This window comes from Bufo gargarizans, chromosome 5, assembly GCF_014858855.1.
Source record: "Bufo gargarizans isolate SCDJY-AF-19 chromosome 5, ASM1485885v1, whole genome shotgun sequence".
Lineage (NCBI taxonomy): Eukaryota > Metazoa > Chordata > Amphibia > Anura > Bufonidae > Bufo > Bufo gargarizans.
In genome coordinates, this window is record NC_058084.1 from 235242927 (window position 1) to 235268559 (window position 25633).

A 25633-nucleotide genomic window follows, 5' to 3' on the forward strand; every position below is an offset into this window, starting at 1 on the left:
AAGGAACCAAGGGAGACCCCTGCAGAAGACCTGGCACTTTCCCTGGCTGCTCAGCCTATGCAAAGATCCGAATGGTGGAGGTTTGCATATCCACGAACCTTGACTATAAAGCCCTGAGCACCCTACAATAGTGAGGGGACACGACCACCGGCTCCCTACACAAGACACGGAGGGAGTCAGGGTCACCTGGGATCCAGCAAACAGATATTAACAGTTAAAGGTACACTTAGCTTTGAAGCAAACAGGAGGACAGATCAGCGTGCACACACACTCCAGGAAGTAATATAAGCCGCCCAGAAAAGCATTCTGGGGAGGCATTTAAAGGGAAGCAATTAACACATGACAGCTGAGAGAGGCTGACGAGAGGAGGAGCTGAATACCACAACACAGAAATTCAAGGAGGAGGTTCTGAAAGGCCTCTGTCAGAGCTTCTCAGCTGTCTGGTTGTGACAGTGTGAACTTCAAGAGTTATATACTGCTGTCATATTCTGTTATTAAAAAAACACCCATTTTGGTCAAAGTACTTAATATTGCAGCCCTTGCTGCATTTGTCATTGTGAGATACACGTGTTAGATACTGGTGTTCTATTCGGTTATAAAAAAAAAAAAAAAAAAACATTTTGGGCAAGATCCTAAATATGAGGAAAGCGGCAAATAAGGGATGTGGCCCACGTCGTGGTGCTGCTGGTGGAGCTCCTGTTGCAGAGAGAGGACGTGGCCGATTTGTGCCAGCTACACGCACAAGTGAAACAACTTCCTCAGGTGAGAGTAGGCGACAGAACCTTCAGCGGTATTTGGTCGGGCCTAAAGCGGCACTACGAATGGTGAGTCCAGAACAAGAACTGGCGATAGTAGATTGGGTTGCTGACAGTGCCTCCAGTTCATTCAGATTGTCTCCCACCCAGTCTCCTGCTGAAAGATCAGAGTTGGCACCTGCAGCCGATATCCATCAGTTTTTGAACTCACTCCCTTGCAAATCAGCCAAGCCGTCTGAGCCACAAGTCATGCAATAGTCTCTTCTGCTTTTTGATGACTCTGCTAGCAGAGTTTCCCAGGGCCATCCACCTAGCTCTGCCCCAGAAGAGGGACACCAATGCCCAACCACTTATGTTTCAAGATGAGTACAAGGGAGGACAACCGCAGCACATCTCGGATGATAATGAAACACAGGTACCAACTGCTGTGGCTTTCTGCAGTGCGCAGAACGACAAGGAGGGCAGGGGTGAAGACTGGGTGGAAGATGATGTGGAGGATGATGAGGTCCTCGACCCCACATGGAATCAAGGTCATGCAAGTGACCTGTGTAGTTCGGAGGAAGAGGCGGTGGTCGCACAGAGCCACCAGCACAGCAGAAAAGGGAGCAGGGTGCAAAAGTTCCCTAGACAGTATACCTGCTACTGCCCACCGCAGCAAGGGACCGAGCACACCAAAGCCAGATCCAAGGAGTTCCCTGGCATGGCAGTTCTTCAGACAATGTGCTTACGACAAGACACAAGTGGTTTGCACGCTGTGCAATCAGAGCCTGAAGCAAGGCATAAACGTTTTCAACCTGAGCACAACCCGCATGACCAGGCATCTAAGTGCAAAGCAGAAACTGCAGTGGAGTAGACACCTCAAAAACCAAGAAAGGTCTCTGGTGCCTCCTGCTTGCTCTTCTGCTGCAGTCTCAGCCTTTTCATCCACCTCTGGAATGACAGTGCCACCTGTCACCCCGCAAATAGAGGATCTGCCAGCAACACCACCACCTGGGTCACCAAGCATCTCCACAATGTCCCACGGAAGGGGGTCAGCTCTCCATCTCCCAAACACTGGAACGGAAGAGGAAGTAGCTCCCTACCCACCTGCGATACCGGACCCTGAATGCCAGCATTTCAAAATTGCAGTCCTTTGAAATGTTGTCATTCCATCTGGTGGAGACGGAGAGTTTTAAAAGCCTTATGGCGGTGGCTGTCCCACAGTACGTCGTGTCCAGCCGCCACAACTTTTCCAGGCGTGCCATCCCTTCCCTGCACAACCAAGTGGGGGACAAAATCAGGTGTGCACTGCGCAACGCCATCTGTGGCGAGGTCTACCTAACTACAGATACGTGGACCAGTAAGCACGGTTAGGGATGTTATATCTCCCTAACAGCACACTGGGTAAATGCAGCGGCGGCTAGGCCTGAGGCGCATAGCAGTTTGGAGCATGTCCTTCCACCACCGAGGATTACAGGGCGCTTCAGTTTGCATCCTGTTGCTTCCTCCTCCTACTCCGCTTCTTCATCCTCTACCGACTCCTCATCCGGTCAGCGTAACACCTTCACCACCAACTTCAGCGCAGCCAGGGGTAAACGACAGCAGGCAGTTTTAAAACGTATCTGTTTGGGGGACAAACTCCACATCGCACAGGAGCTGTGGACAGGCCTTGAACAACAGACCGATGAGTGGTTGGTGCCAGTGAGCCTCAAGCCCGGCCTAGTGGTATGCGATAATGGGCGAAATCTCGTAGCAGATCTGGGACTAGCTGGTTTGACGCACATCCCTTGCCTGGCGAATGTGCTGAATTTGTTGGTGCAGAGGTTCATTAAAAATTACCCCGATATGTCAGAGCTGCTGCATAAAGTGCGGGCCAACTGTGCACGCGTTATCATCCTGCTGCTGCTAGTCTGTCAGCGCTACAGCGTAATTTTGGCCTTCCCGCTCACCGCCTCATATGTGATGTGCCCACAAGGTGGAACTCCACCTTGCACATGCTGGCCAGAATGTGCAAGCAGCAGGCAATAGTGGAGTTTCAGCTGCAGCACGCACGAGTGAGTCGCTCTGCGGAACAGCACCACTTCACCACCAATGTCTGGGCCTCCATGCGAGACCTGTGTTCCTTGTTGCACTGTTTTGAGCACTCCACAACATGGCCAGTGCCGATAACGCCGTTCTCAGCGTTACTATCCCACGTCAATGCCTCCTTAAAAAAAAAACGCTGCTAAGGATGATGGAAGAGGATGTGGCACAGGAGGAGGAGGAAGAGGGATCATTTCATAGGGTTTCTGACCAGTCATTCACAAGTGGCTCCGAGGTTGGGTTCCTGCACCCACAAACGCCAGGTACACAATTGTTCAGCCAGGGCACAGTTCTGGAGGATGACGAGGTGGAGGATGAGGAGGAGGAGATGGAGGAGGAGGAACTGTGTTCACAGCAGGGTGGCACCCAAACCAGCTCATGGCCATCACTGATGCATGGCTGGGGGGATACAGAGGACACCGACGACACACTTCCCACAGAGGATAGCTTTTCGTTGCCTCTGGGCAGCCTGGCACACATGAGCGATTACATGCTGCAGTGTCTCCGCAACAACAGTCGAGTTGCCCACATAATAACTTCTGCTGATTAATGGGTGGCCACGCTGCTGGATCCCTGTTACAAGGACAACGTACCAGCCTTAATTCCGTCACTGGAGTATGATCGTAAGATCCGCGAGTAGAAGCGCACGCTGGTGGACGTGCTGCTGGTGGCATTCCTACCTGATAGCAGGAGCACAGTGGAAGCACAAGCCGAAGGCAGAGGAGGAGGAAAAGGTCGCCAACGCAGCTGGGGCACCACCAGCACCTCAGAATGCAGGGTTAGCATGGCCGAAATATGGAAAAGCTTTGTCAGCACGCCACAACAACCAGCACCACCAGCTGATATGGAACGTCTTAGCAGGACGCAGCATTTCAGCAACAAGGTGGAGCAGTATGTGTGCACACGCCTACACGTACTGAATGACGGGTCTGCTCCCTTCAACTTCTGGGTCTCCAAATTGGGCACATGACCTGAGCTTGCCCTTTATGCCTTGAAGGTGCTGGCCTGCCCTGCAGCCAGTGTATTGTCTGAACGTGTTTTTAGCACGGCGGGGGCGTTATCACAGACAAACGCATCTGCCTGTCCACCGTCAATGTGGACAAGCTCACGTTCATTAAAATGAACCAAGCATGGATCCCACAGGACTTGTCCGTACCTTGTGCAGAATAGACATGCATACCAGCCTTAACCAGCCATTGTTATACTACAGAAAAATTGCTCATTGTTGTATTTTGGGTATTTCACACAGCCAGTGTTGGCTACCTCATCCTCCTCCACCGTCGCTTCCACCTACACCGCTACGTCCACCGCCTACTCAAACTCCATATGGACCACCACCTCATAAATCAAGTATATTTTTTGAATTTGTACGTATTTTATGTCATTTCACTAATTTGTCTGTTACTGTCACGAAAGGTGTACAGGAAACAAGACAACACAAAATGAATATACGACTCACTGGATCCAAAACTAAGTAACAAAAAGGGAGACCCCTGCATCAGACCTGGCACTCTCCCTGACTGCTCAGCCAATGCGAAAATCCTAATGGTAGATGATCGCATATCCTCGTACCTCGACTGTATAACACCTGAACACCCTATAATAGTGAGGGGACACGACCACCGGTTCCGTACTCTAGATATGGAGGGAGTCAGGGTCACCTGGGATCCAGCAAACAGAAAATCACAAATGAATGCACAACACTTATCTTGTAGAAGACTGGGAAATAGGATCAGCATGCACACACACTCCAGGAAGAACTATAAACCGCACACTAATGCACTATGGGGAGGGATTTAAAGGGATGCAATCAGTACAACTACATGACAGCTGAGAGAGGAACTGAAACGAGATGAGGAACTGAAAGCAAAACAAAGGAAGCTCAAGGAGGAGGTTCTGAAAGGCATCTGTCAGAGCTTCTCAGATGTCTGGTGGTGACAGTACCCCTCCTTCTACGAGTGGACTCCGGAAACTCAGAGCCCACCTTCTCAGGATGAGACCTATGGAAAGCCCTGATGAGACGAGTGGCCTTAATGTCCGTCACTGGGACCCACAACCTCTCCTCAGGACCATAACCCTCCCAATGAACGAGGTACTGGAGAGAACCGCGGACAACACGAGAATCCACAATCCTAGAGACCTGAAATTCAAGATTACCATCAACCATAATCGGAGGAGGAGGCAAAGACAAGGGTACAATGGGTTGGACATAAGGTTTTAATAAGGACTTATGAAAAACATTATGGATCTTCCAAGTCTGAGGAAGATCAAGACGGTAGGCAACAGGATTGATGACAGACAAGATTTTGTAAGGCCCAATAAACTTAGGACCCAACTTCCAGGAGGGAACCTTCAATTTGATATTCTTAGTAGACAACCACACCAGATCACCAACATTCAGGTCCGGACCAGGCACATGTCTCTTATCCGCCACACGCTTATATCTCTCACTCATGCTCTTTAGATTATCCTGAATCTTTTGCCAAATAGATGACAAAGACGAGGAGAATCTGTCCTCATCAGGTAAACCAGAAGACCCCTCTCCCGAGAATGTCCCAAACTGCGGATGAAACCCATATGCACCAAAAAATTGTGACTTATCACAGGACTCCTGACAACGGTTATTTAAAGCAAACTCAGCAAGGGACAAAAAAGAACACCAATCCTCCTGATTCTCCGCCACAAAACAGCGCAGATATGTCTCCAAATTCTGATTGACGCGCTCTGTTTGGCCATTCGACTGCGGGTGGAAAGCAGAAGAGAATGACAACCGAACCCCCAAGCGAGAACAGAAAGCCTTCCAGAATCTGGAAACAAACTGCGTGTCCCTATCAGAGACTATGTCTGAAGGAATACCATGCAATTTGACAATGTGATCAATAAATGCCTGCGCCAGCGTCTTAGCATTGGGCAAGCCAGGAAAAGGGATGAAATGCACCATTTTGCTAAAACGGTCCACCACCACCAGAATCACAGTCTTCCCCAAGGAACGAGGCAGGTCCGTTATGAAGTCCATGGACAGATGTGTCCAAGGACGGGAAGGAATGGGTAAGGGAAGGAGAGGACCTGATGGCCGTGAATGAGGGACTTTGGCACGAGCGCAGGTCTCGCAGGGTGCCACAAAACCCTCAACCGACTTACGAAGCGCAGGCCACCAGAATCTCCGAGCGATGAGATCCACTGTGGCTCTTGCCCCCGGGTGCCCAGCAAGGACCGTATCGTGGTGTTCCTTAAAAATCTTGTGTCTTAAAGCGAGAGGCACAAACAACCTCCCAGGAGGACAAAGATCAGGAGCCTCTGACTGGGCTACCTGCACCTCTGCCTCCAATTCAGGATAAAGAGCAGAGACCACCACACCTTCAGCCAAAATGGGACCCGGGTCTTCAAAATTCCCACCTCCCGGAAAACAACGCGACAGGGCATCTGCCTTCACATTCTTAAACCCAGGGCGGAACGTGACAACAAAATTAAACCTTGAAAAGAACAAAGACCATCTGGCCTGTCTCGGGTTCAGACGCTAGGCTGACTCCAAGTAGGCCAGATTTTTATGGTCAGTAAACACGGTAATAGGGTGTCTGGCTCCCTCCAACCAATGGCGCCATTCCTCAAAAGTCAACTTGATGGCCAACAACTCCGTATCTCCCACATCGTAATTTCTCTCTGCGGAGGAGAGTTTCTTCGAGAAAAAGGCACACGGTCGCCATTTGGCAGGAGAGGAACCCTGAGACAATACCGCACCCACACCCACCTCAGAAGCATCAACCTCAACTATGAAGGGTAGAGAAATATCAGGTTGTACCAAGATGGGAGCGGAAGCAATAACTCTCCTTGATATTAGAAAAGGCCTTACGCGCCTCTACCGACCAGGAAGAAAAATCTACCCCCTTTCTGGTCATATCAGTGAGTGGTTTAACAATAGAGGAATAATTCAAAATAAACTTCCTGTAATAATTGGCAAAGCCCAAAAAACGCATCAGCGCCTTCTGATTCTCAGGAAGCTCCCACTCAAGCACAGCACGGACCTTCTCGGGGTCCATGCGAAAACCAGAAGCGGAGAGAAGAAACCCCAGAAATTTAATTTCTGGAACCGCAAACACACATTTTTCCAGTTTCGCTTACAATTTATTCTCCCGCAAGATGAGCAAGACCTGACGTAAGTGTTCCTTATGAGAAAAAAATCTAAATGTCATCCAAATACACTAATACAAATTTCCCCATTAAATGATAAAAAATGCTGTTCACAAAATGCTGAAAAACGGCTGGAGCATTCATCAAACCAAAAGGCATAACCAAATTCTCAAAAAGGCCCTCAGGGGTATTGAATTTAACAAAGAAAAAACCAGCGGCAACAGGTGACTTCGAGGGTCGTATGTGTCCTTTTCTCAGACTCTCAGAGATATAAGCACGCATAGCGACCCTTTCAGGTTGGGAGAGATTGTATAAACGAGATTTAGGCAGCTTGGCGCCTGGGATGAGATTAATAGGGCAATCGTACTCCCTGTGCAGGGGCAAATCCTGAACTCCACTCTCAGAGAAGACATCCAAAATTCTGAGAGAAAGGATGGTACAGTCTTAGTAGAAACCTCAGAAACAGATGTCGTGAGGCAATTCTCTCTGCAAAAGTCACTCCAACCATTTATTTGCCTCGCTTGCCAATCAATGGTGGGTTATGTTTAGTGAGCCAGCGTAGCCCCAACACTAGAGGAGTAGGCAATCCACGAAACATGACACATCCTCAACATGAGCATCACTCAAGATTAAACGGATATTGTGAACTATGCCCTTTAATGATTTCTGAGAAAGTGGAGCGGAATCAATAGCAAAAACAGGAATATCCTTTCCCAAAGTGCATACCTGGAAAACATGAGTTATCGCAAATTGATTATCAATGAGATTGACAGCTGCTCCACTATCTACAAAAATCTCACAAAAAATGTTCTTGCTCTCTAGCGCCACCCTGGCAGGCAGGACAAGACGGGAACTACAAGCAAACGGAAAACCTTCAATTTCCGCCTCAACCCTGCCAATGGTAACAGATGGAACATTTTTAAAGGATTTTTTCCTTTTTGTTTCTTTATTACTCCCAAAAAACTGCCTGAATCTCCTAGAGGGACAAACATTTGCCAAATGATTTATACCTCCACAACAAAAACAAACCTTCCCATGTGGGCTGAATCTTCTATTGTCAGAGGCAATCAACCCCAGCTGCATGGGCTCCTGCTCAGAAGGGGTTGACAGCGACTGAGACCCCTGCGCACAGAAAGAGACCGCTGCACTGTCCTGGGATTGAGTATGACAGGAAGGAGTGATCTCTCCTCTCTCTCTAAGACGCCTGTCAATACGAACGGCCCGAGACATAGCAGAGTCCAAGGAAGTAGGCCTCTCATGAAAGGCAAATGCATCTTTCAATCCCTCTGAAAGACCATGGCAAAATTGACTTCGGAGTGCAGCATCATTCCAACCAGTATCAGCTGCCCATCTCCAAAATTCTGAGCAGTATATCTTTGCGGATTGTTTACCCTGGCATAACAGACATAGTCTAGACTCAGCCAAAGCAATACGATCCGGATCATCATATATCTGACCCAGGGCTAAAAAGAATTCATCCACTGAACGGAGGGGCCGTGCCCCCACCGGCTGCTAAAAAGGCCCACGACTGAGCGTTACCCTTGAGCAGCGATATAATGATCCCCACCCTCTGTTCCTCATCACCAGAGGAATGGGGAAGAAGGCGAAAATGGAGTTTGCAAGCCTTTCTAAAACGCACAACATTCTCACTACCCCCGGAGAACGTATCCGGGCGCGAGATCTTAGGCTCAGAACAAACTCCATGAACGCAAGCTGAACCGGTCACTTGAAACTGAGAAAGAGTCTTACGGAGATCTGCTACCTCCAATGAAAGACCCTGCAAGCGTTCAGTCAAAAGAGAAACCGGATCCATACTTTAGATGGTTTTGGCGGTTTATAATGTCACGGAAGGTGTACAGGAAACAAGACAACACAAAATGAATATACGACTCACTGGATCCAAAACTAAGGAACAAAAAGGGAGACCCCTGCATCAGACCTGGCACTCTCCCTGACTGCTCAGCCTATGCAAAAATCCCAATGGTAGATGATCGCATATCCTCGTACCTCGACCGTATAACACCTGAACACCCTATAATAGTGAGGGGACACGACCACCGGCTCCCTACACTAGATACGGAGGCAGTCAGGGTCACCTGGGATCCAGCAAACAGAAAATCACAAATGAATGCACAACACTTATCTTGTAGAAGACTGGGAAATACATAGTAACATAGTATATAAGGCCGAAAAAAGACATTTGTCCATCCAGTTCGGCCTGTTATCCTGCAAGTTGATCCAGAGGAAGGCAAAAAAAAAAACCCTGTGAGGTAGAAGACAATTTTCTCCACTTTAGGGGAATATAAACTTCCTTCCCGACTCCAATCAGGCAATCAGAATAACTCCCTGGATCAACAACCCCTCTCTAGTAGCTATAGCCTGTAATATTATTAAGCTCCAGAAATACGTCCAGGCCCTTCTTGAATTCCTTTATTGTACTCACCATCACCACCTCCTCAGGCAGAGAATTCCATAGTCTCACTGCTCTTACCGTAAAGAATCCTTTTCTATGTTTGTGTACAAACCTTCTTTCCTCCAGACGCAGAGGATGTCCCCTCGTCACAGTCACAGTCCTGGGGATAAATAGCTGAAGGGATAGATCTCTGTACTGACCCCTGATATATTTATACATATTAATTAGATCTCCCCTCAGTCCCCTCAGTGAATAACCCTAATTTTGATAATCTTTCAGGGTACTGTAGTTGCCCCATTCCAGTTATTACTTTAGATGCCCTCCTCTGGACCTTCTCCAGCTAAATAGGATCAGTATGCACACACACTCCAAGAAGAACTATAAACCGCACACTAATGCACTATGGGGAGGAATTTAAAGGGATGCAATCAGTACAACTACATGACAGCTGAGAGAGGCTAATGAGATGAGGAACTGAAAGCAAAACAAAGGAAGCTCAAGGAGTAGGTTCTGAAAGGCATCTGTCAGAGCTTCTCAGATGTCTGGTGGTGACAGTTACATTCTCGGGTAAAGTTCACCAATTTTTGGCTGTGATATACCCCTGCTATACCTAGTAGACAGGTAAACAAATTTCACAAGTTACATTCTTGGGTGACATTTGACAATTTTTTGCCGTGATTAAACCCCTTCTCTGCATAGGTGATAGGGACATAAATTTTAAAAAATCATCTGTTACCTTGTCAGGTGACATTTTACCAATTTTGCCGTATACAAACCCCTGCTCTGCATAGGTGACAGGCAATTAAATTTCAATTTTTTTTCTTTAATTGATGCGCGCCCCCTCCTATCATTCAATGCTTAAACTTTGTCCCACTTTTCCGCTCGATCATATTTAATTTTTAAAAAATGAACCTCCCTTGGATGTGGTCTCTTTCTCACGCTCCCTCTCCGGCGTGGAACCCTGATTCGTCGATAACCGTGATCAACATGGTAGGCTCAGAAAAGAACATCGAAAGTTGATAGAGAAGATATCCAAATGGATCGTGGACGTCACAGGGATGTGTGATCAGGCAGAAGTTATCTAGAGTCAACAAAGCGACAGCCTCTCCTGTCTAACGTTTCCAAATCCTAAATACCCTAGTGACATTCCCTATAATTTTTTATTAATCATTCCAATAACAGGGCATCTTAAGAGTCCTGTATTGTTATTTATCGTCATAACCTCTCCAAGTCAGAAGTGGGTAATTGCCGCGCGTCCCCTCCTTTCCTTCGATTCTTCCATTTTAATAACTTATCCCACATTTCTGTTCGATCACAATTAAATTTCATCCATTGATTTCCCTTGGATGTGGTCTCTCTTTCTCATGCTCCCTCTCCAGCGTGGAACCCATATTCAAAGCTAACCGTGATCAACATGGTAGTCGCAGAAAAGGAAATCAAATGTTGATAGAGCAGATATCTAATTGGATCGTGAACATCACAGGGACATGCAACATGGTGGGGCAGTATGTGTGCACACGCCTACACGAACTGACTGATGGGTCTGCCCCCTACAACTTCTGGGTCTCCAAATTGGGCACATGACCTGAGCTTGCCCTTTACGCCTTGTAGGTACTGGCCTGCCCTGCAGCCTGTGTATTGTCTGAACGTGTGTTTAGCACGACTGGAGCGTGTTATCACATGTTATATTTCCCAATGTTTTGAGGTGTACCCTAATTTAGAAAAATAAAAATACATTTAAAACCAAAAAGCAGTGTAGGCTACCTCCTCCACTGCTGCTTCCAGCTACACTGCCACATCCACTGCCTCCTCAACCTCCTACTCCATATGGACCTCGTCCTCCTAGATCAAGATTATTATTTTTACATATTTTATGTTATTTAAAGTCATTTTCCTATCCACATTTGTTTGCAGAGCAGTTTCCATGCTCTTAACCACATTTTTCTCGAAATTTGCAGCCCTCTAGCCCTTTCCATGACATTTTTAGAGCCATTTTAGTGCTCAAAAGTTCCAGAACTTGAACTTTTTTGTGACGTCCGGCCGAACCCGTCGAACCTGAAAATCCAGGTGTCCGCTCAACTCTACCAGCTGAGCCCATGAGACCCCAGTATTATAACTTGCTTAATCTCTTGCAAAAGTGGCTACAGCCTGACATGCTGAGCTATGCCGGACCGTCTGGTGGCTGATATGTTCTGGAGGGCTTTACCACCCCCTCTTCAGCATTGGATCGGCCAGGTCTCTCCAGGTAATGCTCTTGAGATGGTCGACCTGGTGGAGCGCTATGAGGCTACCCGGAATCTACAGGGGGGCTCTTTAGGAAGGGGGGTAGTCAAAACCTGTAACTCCACCCCAGACCCAGCGATTTGAGGCCACCTGGGATGTGCCCCCTGTGGATCCAGCTCCGATAGTCTGCTGGCATTGACAGGAGCCTGGCCACGTACGAGCTGTCTGTCCATATCAGGTGGAACCTATGGACACGAACTATTGCTTCCGCCAGTCGGTATATGCAGGTGGAGGTGGGAGACACTCCAGCAGAGGCTCTGTTGGACTTTGTTGGAGTCTGGTGACCCTGGTACGGACCACTGAGTATACTGGCTGGAAAGTTGGGGTCATTTGTATTTATGGTGACTTAAAAGACTACCCTACTGCTATGGTGTCTCTATCCACGGTTGCCGGCAGGTGGACTCATGAGCTGGCTGTCGCCACCAATCTACACTATGAGCTTATAATAGGGAGAGACTTCCCGGGCTTTCCGGCACTGTGGCCTACTACGAGAGTGACTGATACCCATGTGACAGGGGTAACCCTAGCAGAGTGGCCCGGCTCAGGGGGGAGACCAGAACGCTGGGAACTTGAGTCTGAAGGGCCAGCGTTAGGGGTGACCGCCACTTCGGTGGAAGAGGGGGAGACAACCCTGCTTAGTGTAATTGTGGGAGAAGGAAGGACTTGCCGCTGGGTCCTGAGCTGACAGACCTCAATGTCTTCGGGGATAATTTTGGTACCGCCCAACACCGGGACGCAACCCTATCCCAAGCCTGGGAAAATGTGTTAATAGTAGATGGTGAACCACAACAACCAGGGGCAGAGCCCGTTTTGTGGTTCATCAGGAGATGTTGTAGTACCGGGTAAACCAGCTGCAAGGTGAATCCATTGAACAGTTGGTGGTGCCGCAGGCTTATCGCAAACTTGTGTTAGAGTTAGCACACCAACATGGGGATCATCTGGGAATGCAGAAGACTCAGCACCAGATACTACAAAGGTTTTACTGGCCCAGTGTGTTTAGGGAGGTGGAAGAATTCAGTAAATCTTGCCTGACCTGCCAGGCAACTAGCCCCCAACCCCTTTTTCGCAGTCCCTTGGTACCTCCCCCGATCATCGAGGTGCCGTTTGAGCGAATCGCTATGGTTCTCGTAGGCCCAGTACCGAAGTCTGCTAGAGGACACTAACAAATCTTGGTTGTCCTGGATTACCCCACTCGGTACCCGGAGGCGGTGCCACTGTGACATACATCAGCGAAGCTTATAGCTAAGGAGCTAATGGAGATTTTCTCCCAAGTGGGGCTACTTAAAGGGGTTCTGACTGACCAGGGGACCCCTTTTAAGTCCAAGGTCATGACGGAACTCTGTAAGTTGCTACATATCAGACAGTTATGGACGTTCTGGTAAAAAGGTTTAACAAAACTCTAAAAACTATATTAGAAAGACTGGTGTCTAAAGATGGGAAGGATTGGGACCACCTTCGGCCCTATCTAATGTTCGCAGTGAGAGGCACCCCAGGCTTCTACTGGGTTCTCGCACTTCAAATTGCTTTATGGCAGACATCCTCGTGGTCTGTTGGACGTGGCCAAAGAGACGTTGGAACAGCAACCCACTCCGCATAAAAGTGTCCTGGAGTATGCTGTCTAGATGCCACAGTGGATAGAGACCGTTTTACCTCTTGTCAGGGAGCATATGGAGGCCGTTCGGCGAGCCCAGAGTCGGATCTATAATCGGCAGGCTCGGGTCCGGATCTTTAAACCTGGTGACCGGGTTTTGGTTCTGGTACTGACAGTAAGTTCCTGTCTAGATGGCAGGGGCCCTACCAGGTACTCGAGAAATTTGAAGAGGTAAATTACAATGTACACTAGCCAGGGCGGCGGACGCCAGAGCAGGTTCACCATGTTAATTTACTTACACCTTGGAAACATAGGGAGACCTGTACTGAAGACAGCCCGCGGCCAGGTTTTCTAGGGGAAGAGGTTCCGGCTCATATGTCTGATGCAAGGGAGGTGATTGCCACAGTGAAAATTGCTGACAGCCTCTCCTCTAAACAGGCTCAGGAGACAAGGGAGTTCAGTAGTCGGAACACGGATGTGTTCTCGGACCTCCCTGGATGCACTGCCGCAATCCAACATGACATTGTCACTGAACCTCAGGCAAAAGTCTGGTTAAAGCCATACCGGGTACCCGAGGCTCGGAGACAAGCCATCTCGTAGGAAGTGCAGCTCATGCTGCAGCTCGACGTCATCGAGGAGTCTAAAAGCGAGTGGGCCAGTCCTATAGTCTTAATACCCAAGCCCATCCGTTACGGTTTTGTAACGATTTTCGTAAGCTGAACGAAATATCTAAATTCGATGCATATCCCATGCATTGGGTGTATGAGCTTATTGAAAGGTTAGGCCAAGCCCGGTATCCATCAAGTACCCTTGATGGAAGCTGCCAAAGTGAAAACTACCTTCATTACACCAGAGGGGCTGTACCAATATAAGGTGTTACCCTTCGGTCTGCATGGCGTCCCTGCCACTTTTCAACGTCTAATGGACATTGTGCTTCGTCCACATCAGCAATACACCTCAGATTATCTGGATGATATTGTCATTCACCGCACCACCTGCCCAAAGTACAGGCTGTAGTGGACTCCCTTAGAAAGGCTGGTCTTACAGCTAAACCCCAAAAAATGTGCGATAGGGTTAGAGGAGACCAAATACCTAGGGTATGTCATTGGGAACGGAATCATCAAACCCCAAGTAAACAAAATAGAGGCATTGACCCCGACCTGTCGCCTCTCGGCAAGTAAAGTCATTCTTGGGAATGGTGAGCTATTATATGAGGTTCCTTCCGCATTTTGCCACTTTAGCAGCTCCATTGACAGAGCTCTTAAAAGGATGGAAGTCCGTGATGATCCACTGGAATGACCAGGCGGAAGAGGCTTTCTCCGCTTTGAAGTCGGCCCTGTGTGGGTCCCTGGTTTTGGTGACTCCCAACTTCAAAAGGGAGTTTATAGTACAGGCCGATGCCTCCGAAGTAGGCCTTGGTGCTGTACTGTCTCAGGGGACAACGGGAAGGAGCATTCTGTTGTCTTCCTCAGCCGTAAGCTCACTCCAGCCGAGACCCGGTACAGTATAAAGGAGACAGTCCCTGGCCATCAAGTGGGCACTCAAGTCTCTCCGCTATTATTATGTATTGGGGAGAAAGTTCCATCTAGTGACCAACCACTTCCCTCTCAAATGGATAAGCCAGGCCAAAGAGAGGAATGCTCGGGTCACCAGATGTTTCTTGTCCTTGCAAAACTTAAAATTTACAGTAGAACACGTATGTGACATAGCAAGGGGTTTTGTTTGGGAATGCAGGCATTTTCCTCCCAGCATGGGCGGCTGGGCTGATTTCCAGCCAGGTGAGATCAAATACTGGACCAGAGTTTAAGTGCCAGTCCAGGTTTTGGCAGCACCTGGCTGTCCTTTAAATAGGCAGCTGGGCTCAGAATCTAAGTCCCTGTATTGGGATCTAAAGCATGGTGCCGTGCTAGAGGGCTGAGAGCCGCATGCGGGGAAACAGGCCCCCTAAAGCCTGTTGTGGACGCTGAAAGAACCTGCTAATAAGGGGACTGTTTTTGTGCTTTGGACTTTCCTTTGTGTGAACAAACACTAAGGCCTCATGCACACTGCCGTGTTTCACGGCCGTATGCGGGCCGTGGAACCGCGGCCTGGATCCCTCCTGAGAGCAGGAGCGCACGGCGTCACTGGTTGCTATGACGCCGTGCGCTCCCTGCTGCCGGCACAGTACAGTAATACACTGGTACGATCTATACCAGTGTATTACTGTACTGTGCCGGCAGCAGGGGGCGCACGGCGTCATAGCAACCAGTGACGCCGTGCGCTCCTGCTCTCAGGAGGGATCCAGGCCGCGGTTCCACGGCCCGCATACGGCCGTGAAACACGGCAGTGTGCATGAGGCCTAAGACTGTCAATTTTACTTTGTTTTATTTCTCCTGTGTGAATAAACACTGAAGTTTTGTTTTACAAACTTTCTTTTGCCTCTGTTCTGTGTCCGCTTACCCTGCCTACCAGAGCAAATCCTCACTAACTCTATATATATATGTTCTATAGTATTTTTTTTAACTTAAAACTGTTTTATTACGTAAAAAAAATAGTCATTGGTATTGTCATGTTGTCGCGACCATAACTTAATTAGACCTCACACTCCTATTTCAATGGAAAAATAGCAGCAAGGCCTCATGCACACCACTGTATCATGTTTTGCAGATCTGCAAAACACAGATACCAACCATGAGTGTTCTGCATTTTGAGGAACAGAATGTCTCGTCCTATGATAGAAATGCCTATCATAGGGCAACGGATGTGGACAACACACACAAAACAGTGCTGTCCACATCTTTCGCGGCCCTACTGAAGTAAATGGGTCCACATCCAAGCCGCAAAAAAATAACTAAATAAAAATGCAGCGTGGATGCGGACTAAAACAGCGGTCGTGTGCTTGAGGCCTAATATGGCATCAATGTAATCGAGCTGGCCAGCAGAATAAAGTTAAAGAGGTTTCTGGTTTCCTGTATTAATGACCTATCCTCAGGATAGGTCATCAATATCAGGTCGAAAGAGGCCCGACTCCCAGCATCCCCACCAATCAGCTGTTTTAAGAGAAGGCAATGCTCATGTGAGTGCTGCCTCCTCTTCAATGTTTACCTGTTCACTATTGACATTGCAGAGGCGAGCAGTGTAATTACAGCTACGCCATCCCATTCACTTGAGTTGAATACAACTACTGATCCTTCCCATTCAAATGAATGGATGGAGGAGCGGTACTTGTCTGAAAGACAATCCAGAGCCACTGCAAACACTGCATTCTTTTAGTCCTGGGGTCAGGACTACACTGGTCGGTATTGTGTGAATGCAGTACTCTTAAATGTATCATTTACTTGTATGCACTCTGCACTTTACCATTATTCTGGCATATGGGCATACTTCCTAAGAATTAGATTGACTTTAGGAAAGATTCAGATGTTGTGTAAGGAATTTAAATCTTTGAACGCTGTGTCTATCTAGGAGTTGCATGTGCTGATAAATGACATTGAATGTGAGCCCTACTCCTTTCTTTTTTCTGTGTATCTTAGCTGCTAATATTGGATTTTAAACACTGTTATGTATTTGAACAATAAAATTACTTATTTTGTATGATATATTTAGCTGTGTGTTCTTAGGTTGGGGTGATAATTTGGATCCGTTACTCAAAGCAATTGACTCATTAGGAGCCAGTGTGTTTCTTGGTGTGATTGTATCAAAGTGTCATATCTTGTCCCATGAAAAGATATTCTAAAATATTTTCAAAAATGTGAGAGGTGTACTCACTTTTGTGAGATACTGTAATAGGCACACTGTAATACTGAAATTACTGTAGATGTTGCAGTTTTTGTTGTAGTAAAAAAAATCTAATAAAAGCCACATTGCAAAAGCCATGTGCTTCTTTAACACAACTTTTGTGATGCGGTAATTTTTTACACTTCAGAATAATTTATTTAAAATGTTTAACCTGTACAAACTGCATAGGTAATTACTGCACTGAAAAAACAGAGCAATCGCATATGGATTTTATGATGTGTTTTTTATTGCACTGTTTTTACCACAGCAAAAACCACAATGTTTAAATCCCCCCCAAAAAGCTGCTGAATATTGAATACCTGCCTTAGAAAGGACTATTACATTAATAATTAACAAATCGTGTATTCTAGTGCAAAATCATTCACAATTTGTATTGTATTACTTTATCAGATCGATGTTCTTTAGAATAAAAAAAAGAGTAAATAAAAAGATTTAAATATGCAGCAGAGTTAAAAGTCACAGTCATAACGCATTAACTAGATGTGATAACTCACCAAGTGTGACTGGTAACTCTGCTACATCTGTAGCTTAACTCTTTCATGACCAAAGGTCATTGATGCCCCAGTGTCCAGGTCAAAATTTACAAATCTGACATGCGTCACTTTATGTGGTAATAGCTTTGGAACACTTATTTATCCAAGCCATTCTGAGATTGTTTTCTCGTTACACATTGTACTTCATGACAGTCATAAATTTGAGTCAATATATTTCACCTTTATTTATGAAAAAATCCCAAATTTACCCAAAAATTTTAAATATTTGCAATTTTCAAAATTTCTATTTCTCTGCTTCTAAAACAGAAAGTGATACCTCATAAAATATTTATTACTTAACATTCCCCATATGTCACTTTATGTTGGCATCATTTTGGAAAGGTCATTTTATTTTTTTAGGACGTTACAAGGCTTAGAAGTTTAGAAGCAATTCTTAAAATTTTTAAGAAAATTTCCAAAACCCACTTTTTAAGGACCAGTTCAGGTCTGAAGTCACTTTGTGGTGCTTACATAGTGGAAACCCCCATAAATGACCCCATTGTAGAAACTACACAAGTCAAGTTACTCAAAACTGATTTCACAAACTATGTTAACCCTTTAGGTGTTCCACAAGAATTAAAGGAAAATGGAGATGAAATTTCTAAATTTTCACTTTTTTGGCAGATTTTCCATTGAGGGTTAACAGCCAAACTAAAATTAATATTTATTACCCTGATTCTGCGGTTTACAGAAACACCCCACATGTGGTTGTAAACTGACGTAAGGGCACACGGCAGGGCGCAGAAGGAAAGGAGAGGCAGATTTTGCTGGACTGGTTTTTAGATGCAATGTCCCATTTAAAGCCCCCCTGATGCACCCTTACAGTAGAAACTCCCAAAAAGTGACCCCATTTTGGAAACTACAGGATAAAGTGCCAAACTACAGGATAAGTTGCCAATTTATTGGTACTATTTTGGGGTACATATGATTTTTAATTGCTCTATATTACATTTTTTTGTGAGGCAAGGTAACAAAAAAATGGCTGTTTTGGCACCGTTTTGTTATTTTTAATATTTTACAAGATTCATCTGACAGGTTAGATCATGTGCTAATTTTATAGAGCAGGTTGTTACGGACGCAGTGATATCAAATATGTCTACTTTGTTTGTTTGTTGCAGTTTTACATAATAAAGCATTTTTGAAAAGGAAATAACGTTTTTGTGTGTCCATTTTCTGAACGCCATATATTTTTTATTTTTCTGCCGATCGTCTTGTGCAGGGGCTTGATTTTTGCAGAAAGAGTTGAGGTTTTTATTGGTACCATTTTTGGGTACATATGACTTTTTGATCATTCATTATTACACTTTATGGGGCAAGGGTTTTGGAACAGTTTTTATTTATTTATTTATTTTTACAGCGTTCATCTGAGGGGTTAGGTCATGTGACATTTTTATAGAGCAGATTGTTACGGACGTGGTAATACCTAATATGTATACTTTTTCTTATTTATTTACGTTTTACACAATAATAGCCTTTCTGAAACCCCAAAAATTATGTTTTAGTCTGAGAGCCCTAGCGCGTCTATTTTTTGGGTGACTGTCTTAAATAGGGTATCATTTTTTACGGGATGAGGTGATTGCTTGATTGGTACTATTTTGGGGTGTATATGCCTTTTTGATCGCTTGGTGTTGCACTTTTTGTGATGTAAGGTGACAAAAATGTTTTATTTTTTTACAGGTTTTTTTTATGGTGTTTATTGGACAGGTCGACCATGTTAAATATTTATAGAGACGGTCGTTACGGATGCGGTGATACCTAATATGTGTGTTTTTTGTTTTGTTTTTTGCATTTTTTATAGAAAAAGGCGATTATTTTTTTTACTATACTTTGCAATGCTTTTGCATTGCAAAGTATAATACTACCAGATTTCCTGTAGATGGCAACACCGGAGGCCTTTGCAAAGCATCTGGTTGCCATGGCAACCATCGGGGGCTGCAATCGCAGCGTGGCAGCCCCGATGGTTGAGAGAGGGAGCCCACTCTATTAACCCCATGGATGGCGCTACCACGGCATCTAAGGGGTTACAGCAGAGTGTCAGCATAGAGCTGACACTCGCTGCTGATGGCGGCGACTCAGGAATGTAGCTGTGGGTATGGCCAGCATGGAGGGAACACAGATGGGGGCAGGATAAATGTATTGGGCGGGGAGGGGTCAGGGCACGATACATGGATGGGGGGGCGGGGACGAAACGCATCAGGGACAGGCAGAGGCAGGGCTCACGGTGGTGGTGGGGGGTTGGAGGCGCACTGGAAGGGGGCACAGATCGGGGGCACAAGGACTCAGAGCATTTTAGCACTGCCGCGATCCGATTGGTTAGTCTGCACAGACTAACCAATCGGATCGATTGCCGGCAAGGGACCACTCTGATTGGTCCCTTGCAGGCATTACTGGACTGTATGCTGTCCGTGACAGCAGCAAGGCAGGGGCAGAAGCTTTAATCCAAGCGCTTTGCAGCGCTTGGATTAAAGAGCTGGCTAGACGTTTATACACGTGGTAGCTGCACGGGGCATGTGCAAATATCACATATATATAAACGGATTGCAGATGTGAAGGGGTTAAAAAATGAATAATTAGCATGTGATCTTCACCACAATTGATTCTACATAATAAAAAATATAATATAAATAATAACCTTGGAAGGATACATCATTTTTGTCTTGAGCTTTAAATATGAAAATATAAAAACAGTGTACTTAAGGACTTACTTGGCTGTAGCTCTGAATAGTAGATCTGGATTGACTGCTGCGACTCTGGAGCTGCAATGCTGATGTTTCACCCAATGCAAGGGTCTGGTTGCTACGGTAGCTTGATGAATACTGAAAAGACCCTTCAGATTTAGAATTTAGCTGTAGAGCACTCTGGGAAAGGAGGCTGGGCCCTGAGTAGAGAAACAAAATTTGAAACAATCATTGAAATTGATTCATTGTGATTATCAGACCTATTAAGTGCACCAACCTACTGGGTCAGATGTGGGTCTCTTTCACATGAGTGATACGGTTTGTGTTGGGATCTGTTCATGGAAAAAACTCACGGTTTTGCACACAATTTCCGTCAGTTTTTTACTGCTATTTCATTCAGTGTTTGCGTTTTTCCATCCAGTTTCTATCTGGATTGCATGCAATTTTCGCGTGTGAAAAAAATAAAAAAAATAAATGAAAAATAACATTCTACATCTCTTGCAACCATTAGTATAAAATGCATTCCATTTTCACAGAAGCCCCATTCACTTGTTTGGAGTCAGGGCTGCATCAAAAACACACAATTATAGAACATGCAGTGATTTTTTTTTTATTTTTTTTTCATGAATGCAGAGATTATACGTGAAAAACTGAAATTGAAATGAATGGGTCAGGAATCGGTCTGGATGTTATGCATTTGCTACATGCATCGCATCAGGATGGAAAATCTTGCTCATTTGAAAGAGGCCTTACTAAACATGTAAATGGCATAAACAATAGGCTGTCTAGAAATGCAGATCTATAACAGTGGCTCAGGATGGACGATAAATGTGGTGCATGGCTAGACACTTGTCTAACTTTTTTCCAACTACTAGTTGGCTTACTTTGCAACAAAATTGTACACCAGAATTGTGGTGCATCTTAGGCCATGCCCCCTTGGCAGGCTAGGTGCAGTTGAAATTCTGTACAAACAAATTGTATACACTATTTATCTTGAAGCCATAAACTTTTTAGGATAGCCACTGCCAAATTCCCATACCAGATCTGAGTGAGCATATGGGAGCATAATGCAGTGGTTTTTTTGTTGGCTATATATCTACAGCTGGTATCATGCATGAGGTCTCACATATAAAAGTATTCCAAATGGGGGAAAAAAATATATATATATTTTGCGTTTAGCTTAAATGGAACAGTGAGGGCTAATGAACTATATCCTAGGTAAGCTTTACAGTCAATACTGTATATTTACTAAAGAGATCTGCGAGGTCTGATAATTATACCATAACTATAATGAGTTGTGCACCTGTGCGATCAACACATGACCAAGACTGATTTTTATCCAATGGCTTATAATACTGCAAACAGATGTGTTAAGGAGTTCTCTCATGACAAACACTTTTGTGGATAGGGGTTAAGTGTTGGATTGGTGGGGGTCCGACAGCTGAGGCCCCCACCGGTCACAAGAAAAATGGCCTTTATTGTTATAATGGCAGCCTGTGCATGCAGCTGTCCCGCTCTTCTGGGTGAGCATGGATACCGCGCCCTTCAGCCTTTTCCCCCTGTGACTTCTTCCTTGCAGCCTTCTGTCCCTTAGGGCACGTACGTGCACTCTTAAAGGACCACCATGCTCACACCCTAAGTTGCACCAACCAATGGTTGGTCACCTTTAGGTACTTAAAGGAAATGTATCACCAAAATTTTTATCTGCCAGTTAAAATCAGATTGTAGCATCTGTTTTAGTTTTTGATTGTACATGTTTTATTTAATTTCTGTGAATTATGGATCCTGTCTCACCTATACACAGAGATGATATCATTACAGGCAGGATTAAAATGAGTTAACTGCAGTAAAGTAATCTATACAGACCAAGAAGTGGCATCAATTACAGTTGCAAGAAAAAGTATGTGAACCCTTTGGAATTAAATGGATTTCTGCACAAATTGGTCATAAAATGTGATCTGATCTTCATCTAAGTCACAACAATAGACAATCACAGTCTGCTTAAACTAATAACACGCAAATAATTAAATGTTACCATGTTTTAATTTAACACACCATGTAAACATTCACAGTGCAGGTGGAAAAAGTATGTGAACCCCTAGATTAATGACCTCTCCAAGAGCAAATTGGAGTGAGGTGTCAGCCAACTGGAGTCCAATCAATGAGATGAGATGGGAGGTGTAGGTTACAGCTGCCCTGCCCTATAAAAAACACACACCAGTTCTGGGTTTGCTTTTCACAAGAAGCATTGCCTGATGTCAATGAGGCCTCGCACAAAAGAGCTTTCAGAAGACCTACGATTAAGAATTGTTGACTTGCATAAAGCTGGAAAGGGTTATAAGAGTATCTCCAAAAGCCTTGCTGTTCATCAGTCCACAGTAAGACAAATTGTCTAAAAATGGAGTAAGTTCAGCACTGACTGCAAGAGCACAGCGCAGACTGCTTAATGAGGTTAAGAAGAATCCTAGAGTGTCAGCTAAAAACGTACAAAAGTCTCTGGCATATGCTAACATGCCTGTTAGCGAATCTACGATACGTAAAACACTAAACAAGAATGGATTTCATGGGAGGATACCACAGTGGAAGCCACTGCTGTCCAGAAAAAACATTGCTGCACGTTTACAGTTTGCACAAGAGCACCTAGATGTTCCACAGCAGTACTGGCAAAATATTCTGTGGACAGATAAAACCAAAGTTGAATTGTTTTGAAGAAACACACAACACTATGTGTTGAGAAAAAGAGGCACAGCACACCAACATCAAAACCTCATCCCAACTGTAAAATATGGTGGTGGGGGCATCATGGTTTGGGGCTGCTTTGCTGCGTCACGGCCCGGACGGATTGCTATCATCAAAGGAAAAGTGAATTCAAAGTTTATCAAGACATTTTGCAGGAGAACTTAAGGCCATCTGTCCACCATCTGACGCTCAACAGAAGATGGGTGTTGCAAGAGGACAACGACCCAAGGCATAGAAGTAAATCAACAACAGTATGGCTTAAACAAAAGAAAATACACGTTCTGGAGTGGCCCAGTCCGAGTCCTGACCTCAACCCGATTGAGATGCTGTGGCATGACCTCAAGAAAGTGATTCACATCAGACATCCCAAGAATATTGCTGAACTGAAACAGTTATGTAAAGAGGAATAGTCAAGAATTACCCCTGACCGTTGTGCACGTCTGATCTGCAACTACAGGAAACGTTTGGTTGAAGTTATTGCTGCTAAAAGAGGTTCAACCAGTTATTGAATCTGAGGGTTCACATACTTTTTCCACCTGCACTGTGAATGTTTACATGGTGTGTTCAATAAAAACATGGTAACATTTAATTATTTGTGTGTTATTAGTTTAAGCAGACTGTGATTGTCTATTGTTGTGACTTAGATGAAGATCAGATCACATTTAATGACCAATTTGTGCAGAAATCCATATCATTCCAAAGGGTTCACATACTTTTTCTTGCAACTGTATATTAGACATAGTGGCCAGTGCAAAAACTGCAGGATTTTTTGTTTTAGTGTAAATATAAATAGTGGCATGGAAAATTTAAAATAACATCAAAATTATTTAAAAATATGTGAAACATAAAAAGTGATTTAAAACAGCAGGTCATTTTCTGATGATATATCCCCTTTAAGGCAAGGGTGCCTGAGCAATACATTGTCTAGCTTGCTAGTTCCCTGCAAAGGTGTACTGTATTTGTTTGTCTGCCCATGTGCCGACTTCTGCCCATTTCCTGGATTCTGGCTCTCCCCTGCCTGACCTAACCTCAGACGGTTTATCAGATTGGTTGTATTATTCCTGCCAAATCCTTGGTCTGTCACTGACCCTGGTTTTACTAGGCTAGGATTGTATCAGTATACGTTCTAGGAGATTACTTGGTTCATGCCTAAATAGCATTGCAGGAGAGACCTCTCTGCAGTGATTTGGCCCTGGTGCACCCTGCTTATGGCACTGATAATTCTAACCCTGATGCAGAATTCTGTCTGCACTGGGGATAGCACTTAGTGCCAGATGATCAGCAGAGCACTGCAGGAGAGACCTCTCTGCAGTGCCGCGAACCAGATTCAAGGCGGAAGCAAAAAAAAAACAGTCGGCCCAATGTGGGTCTTACTGCTTCCCCACACGCTCAACGCGTTTCTGTAGTGGGTATAACCTTGTCATCAGGAGCTTAGGTAAGAAATTGGTGGACTGTGTCAGCCGCAAATGATGGTGTGCGTTCGGTTAGTAATCGGCACTGTGGCGATTACTATATATTGTAAATCAGCCACTCCCTGTCTTACCTCCTCAATAGCCAGTGCTGTCTACATGATCTGTCTTGCATCTCCCGGCAGCTGTTTAATTACTCAGCGCACCAGGGAAACTGTAAAATTATTCTAAATTATTTAAATTTGACATATGTGGTATGTAAAATAATTTAAGCTATTGTAAGAGATAAGCTGCTAAAGTATACTGTATGGCTGTTAATATAATGATAACCAGCATGGATTCATGCAAAAAAGGTCATGTCTAACAAACATGCTTGGTTTCTATGAGGAGGCACGTGTAATTCTGGATGTACAGATCTGGCTGTGTCATTTGACCAACTCTCTGATCTCCAACTGACACAGGACAGGAAGTCAGTTACTTCTCTATTCATTCCTACGAGACTGACATTGAGGCTCCCATAGAAATACATAGAGATACTGGCTTCCTGTCCACACATAAGATGCTGTGTTATTTGGAGAGTCAGAGTGTTAGTCATATGACATAGCTGAGAATCAGAAGGGAGGTTATAACTCAGAAATACAATCAGTGGTAAGAAAATTACCTTCAGTACAGTTAACATCATGCATCTTTATAACAGGTCATAGAATAAAAAAAATTGTTACGGTGCTTCTTTAATGTATGCAGTGATACACTTACTGTGGCGTAGGTGCATTATTTTAAATTTATTAAGTGTTCTTGCATGGAAAGACTACTTACTATTATCTCACATATATATTCTTATTATAGCCAAATTTACCACCCCAACTCCTCTCACAGTTTTCATACTACATAGACAGCAATATACAGAAACGTGCGGATTGTTTCCGATTGGTGTGCTATTACTTTGTGGAACGTTTCGCCGAATGGTTCACAAAATATCGGCATTTTTGTGGTGAAATTGGTCCCATAGGAATGAATGGCGGTATGTTAAAAACTAGAGTGGGAACTAATAAAAGCTAGAGTAAGGGCTGAAAAATCAGGACATGATTTCTAAACTGCCACCACTCCCTCATTTTTAGGCCCACCTACACAAATCTTGTATCAAAACGTTCAGCTATCCCTGATGCCACTAAAAATGTCCACAGCTAAGGCTACTTTCACAGGTCCGCTTGTGAGATCTGTTTCAGGGCTCTCACAAGCGGCCCAAAACGGATCAGTTTAGCCCCA

General features: G+C 45.0%; 1 protein-coding gene across 1 annotated transcript in view; it reads right to left on the reverse strand.

The window, feature by feature from the left end:
- Nucleotides 1–25633, reverse strand: part of CTNND2 (catenin delta 2) — a 1220390-nt gene that overhangs the window by 1081279 nt on the left and 113478 nt on the right. The window contains exon 5 of the mRNA XM_044295464.1: nt 20247–20419. Within this exon, the coding sequence (XP_044151399.1) occupies nt 20247–20419 (173 nt within the window). The remainder of the gene's footprint in view (nt 1–20246; nt 20420–25633) is intronic.